Here is an 11,797-nt window from a genome sequence, read left to right on the forward strand (position 1 = left end):
AATGTTAGGTTGCAAATATATGCTATTTTATCTTATCCAAGTTCAAATATGCATCTTGAACTTGGACAAAATAGCATATATATATATATATGTACATATGTATATATTTGGTGTAAGACACAGATACATGATTCATACCAATCTTACAGAATTAATTCAGTCCAAAATGTAATGCTGATTATATTACCTAACGATGCAAAAGAAATTAATCATTCGAAAATAAGTCTCATTCTTCTCTCCTACTTTATTTTCTCCTTAGCACCTGATATATTTTATGCATATTTCTCCACCACTTTATTGTGTCTCCCCACTAGAACCTAAACTCCCTTAAGGCAAGGCTTCTGTTTAATTTACTGCTATTTGTCCAACACCTAGAATCTGACATATAGTAGGTGCCCAATAAATAAATACTGAATGAATGAATTTAAAACAGGCACACATTTAAACAATCTACAAACCGGTTTCCACACGTCACTTTATACACGGTCCTTACTTAACGGCCGCCTCTCTTCCCTGGCTCTCGTGGGGTAAGCCAATGCGCTGGGGTTGCCCAGACACTGAGAACACCTGCTTTGGGCGCCATGATTACTTCCGCCCATCGCATACCCCCAGGCTGCCTTGTCCCGTGGGACAGAGTTGCACGGGAGGGAAGCTCACTCCAGCGTCCCTCTGAACTGCCGCGTGTGCTGCTCCAGCTTCTCGGCCTCGGCCTGGAGGTGCCCCAGGGCTGTGGGGCTCGGGTACTTGAGCACGGCGTGCTTGGTGGCCAGGGCTAGGTTCTTGAGCAGGCTGCAGAGGTGGTTGCTGCTGCAGAGGATCTCGTTGCGCAGGTCCCTGTCCTGCGTCTCCTTGCACAGCGTGTCCACCAGCTTCTGTCCCACCATGATGATCAGCTTGCTGTGCGTGATGAAGACCTCGGGGGGCTGGCCGTGGCGGAGGCTGCTGTGAAAGACACCGATGGCTTTGAAGAGAGCCCCGAAATAGAGCCGGCAGTGTTCTGAGAGGTGGATTTTCTTCTCGGGGTCCTGCTGACTCAAAGGCCGGCGGGGAGGAGAGCTGGGGTCCTGGAGAAGGAGAAAAAAACAACAGATAAGAGATAGGTTCCATCAGCAGGCTGTGCCCATCTCAGTTTGCACTGTCTCTGGTCACTCTATCACCACTAAATACCGCTGGAGCTGGACCCACCAGCCCCCCGGGAAGGGGCTGGAGTGGACGGGGTGCATCACTTATGGTGGCGGCACAGCACATAACCCTTCCCTCAAGAGCCCCATCTCTGTCTCCAGAGACATGTCCCAGAGCCAGTTCTCCCTGCAGCTGAACCCCGTGGCCACTGAGGACACGGCCGTGTATTAATTACTATGCGAGACAGTGAGGGGGCGTCGGTGTGAGCCCAGACACAAACCTCCCTGAGGGAGACGGGACGGGGGGCCGCAGGAGGTGCTCAGGACACCAGGGTCTTTGCGTCGTAACCAGAAGCATTCGGGGACCATGTCAAAGGGAACGTGAGCCCGAGTTCTTTACAGCCATGTCACGACTGCTTTGCAGAGCACCCCACATGGCTTCACAAACGGGTAAAGGGTCACGTGCCAGGCCCCGGGGCTCACTGGGTCGTTCATCTCTAGGGTTCTTTTGCAACCAAAAGGAAACACTATCGCAAAGCCCAATTCTCCTCCCACGTGGGCCACGGCTCTACTGTGGAATTACTCAGAGCACGAAACATCTCCAGGGATAAAGCGTGTGGAGCGTGGACGGTATTGCTCACCTGTGCTTCTAAGGCTTCGTTTTCATCCAACCTTTGTTTCAAGAAGGGTTTTTCTTTCTCTTCTAGGTTAGGCAACTTCTGAAAAATACAATCCTTTTGAATTACCCACTGGAGTGCTTTCACGCTATCATACAGCTGTTTAAGGCCACTTTAACGCGTGAGCATTTCCTCTTCATATTTTTGTTCTGGCTACTGATGTCTTTTCCCAACAAAGAACACTTGGGCTGCCCGAGGGTTGAATTTCATCTACCAACATGGCTTAGTACGATGACACACAGTTTTTTTAAAAAGTCATGTATATGTTTATAACTATATACACACACACACACACACGTGTGTAGTTTAATTGGGAAATTAAAAACATTTACATTTCTAGCTTCTCTAGAATGTGTTATAGCCCTTACAGCACACTGGGCATTTCAGCAGAATACTAAGACTGGGGTTGAAAGTGCCAAATGATCGCCTGACACAGCCCCCAGGTGGCCTGCTGTGCTTGAACTGTGCTTAAGACTTGCTTGAACTAAAGGTTCTTTTTCTAGAGCATCTGAAGTCATGCAGCAAAGTGTTTTTAAGAGTAACTGCAGTGTGGAGGCTGCTAAGACCGTGCATGATGTGGAAGCGTGTTTGGAAGCGTGTTTATACTTCCTCTTCCGTTTCTAAGAAACACACTGACGATGACTCAATTTATAACTTTCAAAAAATGCGAGAAAACTTGATGGTGAGATTAAGATATTTGCTCAGAGGATGGATTTTAAAAGGCTTTTAAAATTCTTTGTAATCTTAGTTATCAGAGGTAAACTGAAAAGCCCCAAATTTCCAGAAGACGGCTTACGTGCCTTAATACTATTTACCGTGCTTCTTAATAAATAATATTGCATCTAGAATTTTACTTTCATGAATTTTATTTTTGGAAAAATGGAACCAGTGTCTCCCAAAGCCTATGTGACTACTGAGAGATTTTCAGCATCTAACTTATGGGCGACCACTCCGGATAAACGCTGAAGCCCCTTTATATTGTACTTCTGGGGACTCTGAACTCACCTGTTCACAGGCGTTGGTCCAATTTTCCTTTAAGAGTTCAGGGGAGAGTTCGCTTTGCCTCTGTTTAATAGAAGGGGCACTCCTTTGGGGGAATTCCACTTCCCTTTGGGGAAGCTGGATGCATTTTGCAAGCTTGAATCCTGCATTTGGGGTCAAATGCGCTGTCTCTTCCTTTTCACAATTCCGCTTGAAGAGGAGCCTTGCATTGGCAATGAGCATGGAGGCAAACCTCTTGATGTCTTCTGGAACCATCCGCGCCACCATGACAAATCTCTCAAGGTCATCCGGGCTGCTTTGGACTTCGTCCATCACCAGGACTTCCAGGGACCAGTTGCAGCTATCCAGGCTGTCCTTGGTTTCGAGCAGGACCTGGTAGGAGTTGGAGACTGTCTGTAGCTGCTCCCTGATTCTGGCCTGAAGGTTACTGTTGGTGAGGTTACAGGCGGTGCCACAGACTCCACGGGCAAAATCTAGGAATTCTCTCAAAGATTCTTCTATGTGGTCGGTGGCCCTGTGGATTGCGTCGATGTTGGCCTCCAGGTTGTCTCTGAACCTCCACTTCCTACTTACAAAGAGCATCAGGCCCGCGACGGCGCTGGCCACCTTTTGCTGGAGAGCCATTACCGTCCCTTTGGCCGAGTCCAGGTCCAAGGAGGGCTCCTTTGCTGACTCCTCCGAGAAGCAGCTGGATGAAGAGTCCGTGGATGCGGAGGAGCATGAAGACACGACGCTGGCCCTGCTGTCAGAACTGTTGACGGACGACCTGTCCGGCTCCGGAGAGAGCCACGTGGCCTGTCTGGGGAACCACGAGCTGTTATGGTCCACGGGGTTCTGCGGAGCCCCGTCAGCTTTCTCCGGCTCCTTCACAGCCTGAGGGACGGTCGGTACAGCTTTAGGGACGTCATAAATGTTTGGCTTGGTGTTCTGCTGCTCCACTCGCGGAACCAGAAAACTTGAAGGAACCTCGTAGTCGACACTTTCGTCCGAAGGGAAGGTGTCTCTGGGTACCAGAAAGCTATGAGGAGGAATTTCTGGAACGCTGAGTTTTTTCTGCATGGACACATTTTTATGCAGGTCTGGAGTGAGGGACCTTGCTCTGGTATTCGGAGGACTGTGGAAACTGGACATACACGTGGGGAGAGTATGGGGTCCCGATTTTTCCACAAAGCTGGTTAGAGATGCATTTCTTCCATCGGCTTTTTCTGGAGGCACCGGAGTGTCGTAAAGCCATTCCGATTTCTGAGGGTTTGGTAAGGTGTTGTAGCAGGCCTTCCTCAAGGCCACTGTTGATGTCACGGGAACACTCTGCCTCTGTGAAGAGCCACACAAAGTCACCCAGTTTAGCAGCAACAAGAAGTGGTGTGAGCGACTCATGTGGCACACGTGTAGGATGCCGAGGACCTTCTAAGTGCTGGGCACTGCGCGTCGGAAAAATCTGACGGCCACCTTCCTGCTCCAGCTTCCTCGGCGGCTTTGGATCGCCGCTGCCTTCCCGTCTGCTCCCGCCCTCCCTCTGAGCCTTCTTTCTCTCCACCTCCATCGTGCCTCCCTACCACGCCTGCTGCCACCCTCCCCGTAGGTCCAGCCACCCAGGCTGTTTACCTTCCCCGAAACTTAGAATGGTCACTCTATCCCGCGACATCTGATTTCGCCCAAACAGGTCCTCCTGCTCTGAATGCTCCCCCCACTCCCGACCCTTTCCTTTGCATCTAACAAACCCCTATGCAGCCCTCATGAGATGGCACCCCTTTTGCAAAGCCTTCCCCGATAAGCTTGGGCGTACGCATGTTTAGCATATACATGTGACAGAATCCAAATCTAAACACGGATTACATGGATTTTAAATTAAGGCATTCCTCCCATATACAAATAAAAACCCAGTGTAACACAGCATGTCTCTGAGCTCTAAAACAAGCAGAAGCGTTTGTCCGAGGCCTCGCCCTGTGCCACGCACCGCACTGGGCCCTTTGCCGGAGTTATCTGAATACGCATGCTAAGTCTGTAATAGAATCAGAAGTGAGAGGATGTGCTCCAACCACACAGCCTGCCCTGTTCCTGATCGCCACTGCACTTCGGGGGTCGGAAGAGAAGAGGTCTGCCACGAGGAAGCTGCCGCCCTCACTCTGACCAAGCTATTCAATGTCCTGGAGGATGCTGAGGTTTTCACAGCATCGAATCTCGGGACCGCATCATACTTACGCTTTGTTGGCTGGCGCGGGGACTGCATCCTGCCTTTTGGGCGCTGGTGGGTATGTCGTATAACTGCTGCTTCTTTGGCTCCTGGAGAAAGACCACAAAGGAAGACGATGTGCCTGTTTCCTTCCTGATGGCCACCCATCACAAACTCTCCCTTGCCAGCGTTTTTTGTTTTTTTTTTTTTGTTTTCCAAACGGAAAAGCAAATCACTGAAGATTTCGGGGCTTCTGGTCATGATGCTCTCCGGCGGGAGCTTATGGGCCGCCGTGGGGGTCATTTCAATAGTGGACTTTGTGCATTAAAAAGATGCCTTCTCAACGGAAAGTGGGCAAACTGTAGACAGAATGAGCCACGGCTGCCTGAGTTAAAGATGGCAGCTCAGAGCCTTGAGAGGGAATTAAAGAAGAATAAATGAGATTGGGCTTCATGGTCCTGCTCGTTTGCCTTTCTCAGTAGAAATTTTCCTGAGCTTATCACTCATGTATTCAGGCTGCAAATATTTACTGAGTGCCTATTAGCTACTAGACACTCAGCCAAACGACGTGTACACACCCAGGGCTGGGACCAGGGTGAGGAGAGTGTAGCACTAGGCCTGGGCACGATATCTTCAGGGGGCACCAGAAAACTCGGTGATCGAGGTAAATAATATTTTAATGCGCTCTTTTTAAAAATCACAATTAATGTGAAAAAAAATGATGACGAGTGAAATCCACGCTTTAAATAAAAACAGGATCAGCAGAGTGAGGGGAAGGTGAGTGAGGCAGTCACGCGATGGTATCTTCATTTAGAGCTTTGGTGCCCGCGGTGAGTGCCAGCTCACCCTGCGCTCCTGGAGGCCGTGGTGACAAAGGGAGCATGCGTGTGTGTGCGTTTCCCAGGGACCGGACGTGGATCACAGGTGAGGTGGAGCACGAACTGTGTGAATGGGGGAGAGAATCTCAGGAGGATGAGGCTGGACATGAGTGGCCTGAGGCTCATGCGACTTCTTGTTACCCGTGAGTGACCAGAAGGTCACAGCCAGCCTGAAGGTTACTTTAGACCAGAATGTCAGTCTCAGCCCTGGCTGCACCATCGAATCACCTGGAGCTTTAAAATCCCTTTTGCTGGGCCCACCCAGACATCACACAGAGTCTGGGGTACGGTAGGGCCGGGCAGCCCCGCGGTTAGGACTCCTGACGATCTCTAAGCTCTGAAGGCGCCGAGTAAAAGCAGCCACTGGGCAGTGTGGCTGGGCTAAGAAATGAACGATTTCCCCGTTACATGAAGCACGCCTTACGAATTTGATGTTCCCGCTACTTACAGATAAGTTTTAAAAAGACCAAAGATTTCATCCTCTAGGGATAATCAACGTTAAGATAACCCACGATCATGTTAAGACTGAGATGTATATCTTTCAAAATACTATTTTTAAAAAAATGCATACGTATGTGTGTGTACATAGATGTGAAATATCTATTATGAAAGAAAAGTAAAAATTTAAAAAATCTCCAGCATTCAAATAGTCATAAGATTCTCTTGAGCAAGTCTGGACTCCTTGGGCACAGAGCTGGCTTCTGAGAGGTGACGCGCCCTTTGGTACCCGGAGCGGACGGATGCCCAGAGCCTTCCGTGGGTGAAGCTGAAATGTAACGTCTGCATGACGCCGAGGATCTCACGCTCTGGGCAGAGAGGCCCGTGGGGAGCAGGGCCGAGGGCAAGGCTCACCTGCAGGGCTGGGGGACCCCGGCTCTGGGTAGGCACGTCATACAGTTGGGCGGGCAGAGCTGGCGAGGAGGCCCGGGCAGGTCTGGGAACCGTGAGGAGGGCCTGGGGGAGAAAAAAGGACCGCAGGAAAGGACACGTCACCCATGTGTTCCAATACACCGAGCTCTCTCCCACCCTGCAGCCTCCCCAGAGGCTGCCCATTGACCGCTACTCCCCTGCGATCCCAGGCCCATTTTAGTTCGATAGCCACCTCTGCCTACAGAATACCTACAGGGAGCAAAGGGACTTTCCTGGGTATGGGGTTTCAGGTGAAAGGAAGCCAGTTCAAAAATGCCCAGCGTTTCTTGGAAAACGTGGGTTCGAGACGGGAGGCGATCAATTCAGGAACATCTGAGAAACGCGGTTTCGAAAGGTTTAAGGAATCAGAAGGAAACTCCAGTTTGGGAACGCGTGGGTCCTAGAGCAATTTCATCAGGAAATCTGACCCTTTCCACTTGAAATACTAAAGATTCCCTCCCGAATTTAAACCAAAAGCAAAGTATGTTCTCTATTTGGTGATTCAACAACAACAGGAAGAAGTCAGGCCTCCACATTGTATTGAGGAAGTTGGAAGAAAAAGTAAAACAGAATAGTGGTGACTGGGGGGAAGTGACTGGGAGGAGGCGTGAGGGGCATCAGTTTCGTTCTGTTTCTTGATCTGGGTACTAGTGACTGAGCTGTATCCGTAGGATTTGTAGGTTAATCTTCAACGAAAGGTCAATGCAAAGACTAGACAGTGTTGCCAGAGGCGGAGAAATACATGTCGAGGGCATGCAAGGGCTCTGCCTCTGGGTGTCGGCAGTCTGGGGGTGCAGGCGGACACGCAGACACGACGAGGGAGCCTTAGTCTCTGGTCTTCATCGCCCGCGAGCCCCTGGATAGCCCTGTCCACGTCCCCAGGCATCCGCTTCCTCATTTGCGACATGAAGGATTGCTCTGACCTAGAGGCCCACAGAGGGCTCTTCCAGCTACTGACGCGTGGACTCCTCTCTTAGGACAACTGGCGCAAAGTGCCATGTCTCCACCTTCTTGGTTTTTAACTTTTGGCCAACATTAACCTGGACATAGTCAACCCGGGAACGAAGGGCGTCTGTGACATGGGCTGGCCCACTCGTGTTCCAAGCCTGTGAACTGCCGGCGGGAACACTGCTCAAAGCTCGGGGACTAGCTCTACCCACGACCGCTTCTGCTCAGGGCGTATTTCTCAGGCAGCCTCAGGCACAGGGCTAACGGCTCCAACACCCAAGAGAGAAGGAGATGCCTGCCCATTTCGTGGATCGAAAGATTCCTGATTATCATCTTCCATTTCTTCCAGTTCCTCCACTCTTGTAGTAGAAGCAGCAGTAAAAGTATTTAGAATCGTCGAACGGCACAACTGGAGGTGACCTTCGAAATGATGGGATCCGCCCCTCTCACGATATAGGTGGCATCTATGGCTCTAAGGGACCCCCCAAGCTCAGAGAAGGCAATAAAAAAAGGGGACGGAGGGAGCCAAATGGAGACAGGGTGGCAACGGGGGGAACTTCAGCAGGAAGCAAGGCAGGAAAGTCCCCCTGGGGTGTTTTACTGGGGCTGCCTCAAGAACCCCGATGGCAAGGAGCCCGGGTTTGTGAGTTCCCTGTCGGGGGCCGTGGTTTCTGTCCGACTGCCACAGGCTACATGAGCGAGGACTCCAACTGGTGACACACTTCATGTCAAGGACAACCTTTACAGCGAATGCCCAAGCCTTTTCTGTTGAGATTAAACTCTCTCCTTGCACACCGGCATCAGTCTAGAAGTTGAAGTTCAGGGTTATGAAGCCTTATGTTGTAGCTGGTCACCCCATTCATTCGGCAAATGTTTCTTGAGCACTGTGTTGGGTATTAGGGACACCGCCTGTTTTCCTTTTAGGAGCCAGGAGCTCTGCCCAGGGCTGTGATCAGGTGACGTGTGTCGTCTGAGCTGAAAGCCAAGTGGACAATGGCAGGAAACGACCACGCGAATCTGTTCTGCATTCTTAACACCTCATGAGGGCCGGGGCTGGGAGGGAAAGGGTGTTCTATTTTTCCTTTTTTTTTTTTTAACTTCTTTCCTTCTTTAAAAAATGTTTGCATTCTGCATTTTGAGGGCTTCTTTTCCTCCGTTTTTTAAAACTGCTATTTCTAAAATCGCAGATGTAATACATACTCTATGCCATAACACACACATCAACTTCCTAACCTCTTAGCTCACCAAATATTCATGGGCACCCACCGCAATCCGGGCCCGGTCCTAGGTGCTGGGGACAGAGGTGTGAATAAAGTAAAAGTCCCCACTTAATGCTTTCTTTCGCCTTCTGCATACCCGGTGCCACGTCCTCAGGGTAACCACTGTCGGGGTGTGTATTGTTACAACATGCATGCACGTACACATACACACACAGAATTTTTGATTTTAGTTTTTGTTTGTTTGCCTGGTTTTTAAGTGGCTCTTTATCCCCCTGTATAGACACCGCATGAACTACCTCATCTTTTTTTCACAATTGCACAGGAGTTTGTTGCAAAGATATGTGTAACCAATCTGCCACTAACACACACTTAGGCATCTTCGAGTTTTCCTTATAATGAATAATGCCATAATATCCATGGCCTCCCCATCCAGATATACATTTGCCTTCCTGTGCATTTCTGTACCAATTCTGGAATTAAAGTTTCTGGATGGAAGAGAATATATATTTTAAATCCGATGGGTAATTTCTTGCCTTTGAACCCGGGGAAATTCAACACCCCCTTTGGTCATCAGCAGTCCTAGTGTTCCTTTCTAGGGTGATGAAAGGCCACCGTGAACATCCATAATGCTTTCAAGCACCGCAGGACGAAGCACTCAGTTTCCCACAAAGTGCGCATGCCTGGATAGTCGGGGGGTCACGGGGGTCGCTGAGAGTGTTAACAACAGCCAAAGTGGGTACCAAGCGTGAGCTCACCCAAGCACGCCGACCCTCTGTTTCCCATTTTGCACGTTTGGCCCAGTGGACAGCAGTGATTTTGGGGGTGCGGTGAGCCCCTGGGGTTACATGCGGCTTGACCTATCTCTTCCACTTGGCGGTACGCTTACCTGTTTCGAGAAGCTTAGAGTCTTTTCACAGATGATCCTGGCACTGGCAGGAGGGGCGGGGAGTTCGTAGACTTGGGCTGTGGGTGGCGGGGGCCCTTCTACCCAGCTCTTCATCTGCTCATACACGGGGCTTGGAGGCGGGGGGCTGAGCAGGGTGGGCACCTGGTAGGTCTCCTGGGAGCTGGGGAGTGCTTCTTCCGGGGCTCTCAGGAGAGGGGGACAGGGCCTGTCTGCCGGGGCATCCGTGAGGACTTGGAGGCGGTTGGCAGGAGCCAGGCCTTGCCTCCCATGGAGCAAACACTTCCACCAGCCGTCGCTTTGTGGCACGTTCTGCTGTAGGATGGTGAGGATATCTCCCCTGCAGAAAGCCAGCTCGTCGGAGCAGTCAGGGCAGTTGTCGTAAAGTGCCCTTGCCAAGAGTGTCTGGGGGCGGGAGGGAGGAAGAAGTCACTGTTATTGCCGATGCCGAGACTGCAGTACCGATGCCACCCAGTTGGGAACGGCAGGCCATGCTCTCCACGGCCATTCTATCTCCTCTCCAGCCAGAAGCTCTTGCTCCTGCTCCCTGCCTGATTCATCCCTACCTGTCCTTGGGGGTCTCGGGTGACATGTCACAGCCTCAGAGAAGTCTTACCTTCACCCTGAGACCGAGCCCAGTCTCCTTAGTATGTTCTCATGGCCCTGATTTAATTCGTGGTGACTCTGACCCTGGTAGCTACAGAACGGGCTGCAGTGCACAGTGGGGGCAAAGTCCTGGCTCTGTGATTTCCTAGCTATGTGTCTGTGAGCAAATGAGGCCTGTTTCCTTGTCTATAAAATGGGAATAACAGTAATATCTTACCTCATGGAGTTACTGTAAAAATTAAATGGGCTGATGAGTATATAAAACTTGTTGAACAGCACTTAGTGCTCAGTAAAGGTTGGCTGTTACCATCATAATTATTATATTGCTCCTTGTCTAGTTCTTGTTAATTTTCTCCTGAAACAGACTGGCAGTTCCATGACTGCCGGGACCATATCTCACTTACTCGCTGCTCTGTCTCCAGCATCAAGCATGGATTCAGATGCATCGGAGATTCTCAATAAATGTTCATTACTGCATGAACGACGGAACAAAGACACAGGGGTTTAGCGACTTGTCTCTGGTCGCACAGCCAGGATCGAAACCCAGTCAGGCTCCCTCATTCTCAGACCTATGCTTTTTCTGTGAGCCACACGGTTCCCCCCCCGCCCGCCCCCAAATCATTTGTTGCAGCGGCAAAACCGGTCAAGCCCCCTTCTCGTTGGAACTTTCTGCTGTAATTAAATGACAGCAATTTGTTTCTGTGTGCCCTGACCGAATCACTCCCCACCCCGTGTTACATCGACGCGTACTTATTCCAGAACAATTAGGAAATATAGGTCCCAGCACACGGTAGGTGTTCACTGGCGACTTGGTGAAGTGATGGGTGCGTAAGGGTGAGTAATGTAGCGCGCCATACTCAAGTCTCTGGGCGGGGAAGTGACACCGAGCATCAAGCTGAGGGGTCCTGTTTCTGTCTAGAGCAGGGTACGCAGGAAGCTCTCCTTGAGCCCCTGCCCACCCTCTTCGGTGGCCTTCAGTAAGAATGACCACCGAGCTGTCCAGAACTTGGGCCTCCAGGCCCAGCTAGTCCGCACACTCAATTACTGGCCCTTGAACGTGTCGTGAGCAGTGCCAGGTGAACGTGGGCGCTCAGCCTGGAGGATCCAGCACAGGTAAAGTATTTCAATGGAATGTAGTTTTAGACTCTTATCAAGAGTATTGATTAGAGGTCAAGACTTAGTAAAGCTACGTGGTACTTTACAATTTTCTTTCCAGTGAAAGAGGCAAATAATTTCTGTTTAGTAGCAAGAGACAGCCCGGAAAGATTACGGGTTATTACTAGGTTTGTACCCAGCCCTGAAATCCCACCTTAACATCCCCTCATTAAGTTCTCTACAAATATCTACTTCCTTAAAGGC

The 11,797-nt window shown here is 50.4% G+C and overlaps 1 protein-coding gene across 1 annotated transcript in view; it reads right to left on the reverse strand.

Annotated features, from left to right (window-relative positions):
- Positions 1–234: 234 nt before the first annotated feature.
- Positions 235–11,797, reverse strand: part of CASS4 (Cas scaffolding protein family member 4) — a 29,714-nt gene continuing 18,151 nt past the window's right edge. Inside the window, 6 exon segments of the mRNA XM_011370183.2 lie at positions 235–1,064; positions 1,763–1,840; positions 2,804–4,114; positions 5,003–5,083; positions 6,704–6,805; positions 9,815–10,237. Of these exon segments, the coding sequence (XP_011368485.2) occupies positions 654–1,064; positions 1,763–1,840; positions 2,804–4,114; positions 5,003–5,083; positions 6,704–6,805; positions 9,815–10,237 (2,406 nt within the window). The 3' untranslated portion in view covers positions 235–653.

Source organism: Pteropus vampyrus, unplaced genomic scaffold (genome assembly GCF_000151845.1).
Source record: "Pteropus vampyrus isolate Shadow unplaced genomic scaffold, Pvam_2.0 Scaffold162, whole genome shotgun sequence".
NCBI lineage: Eukaryota > Metazoa > Chordata > Mammalia > Chiroptera > Pteropodidae > Pteropus > Pteropus vampyrus.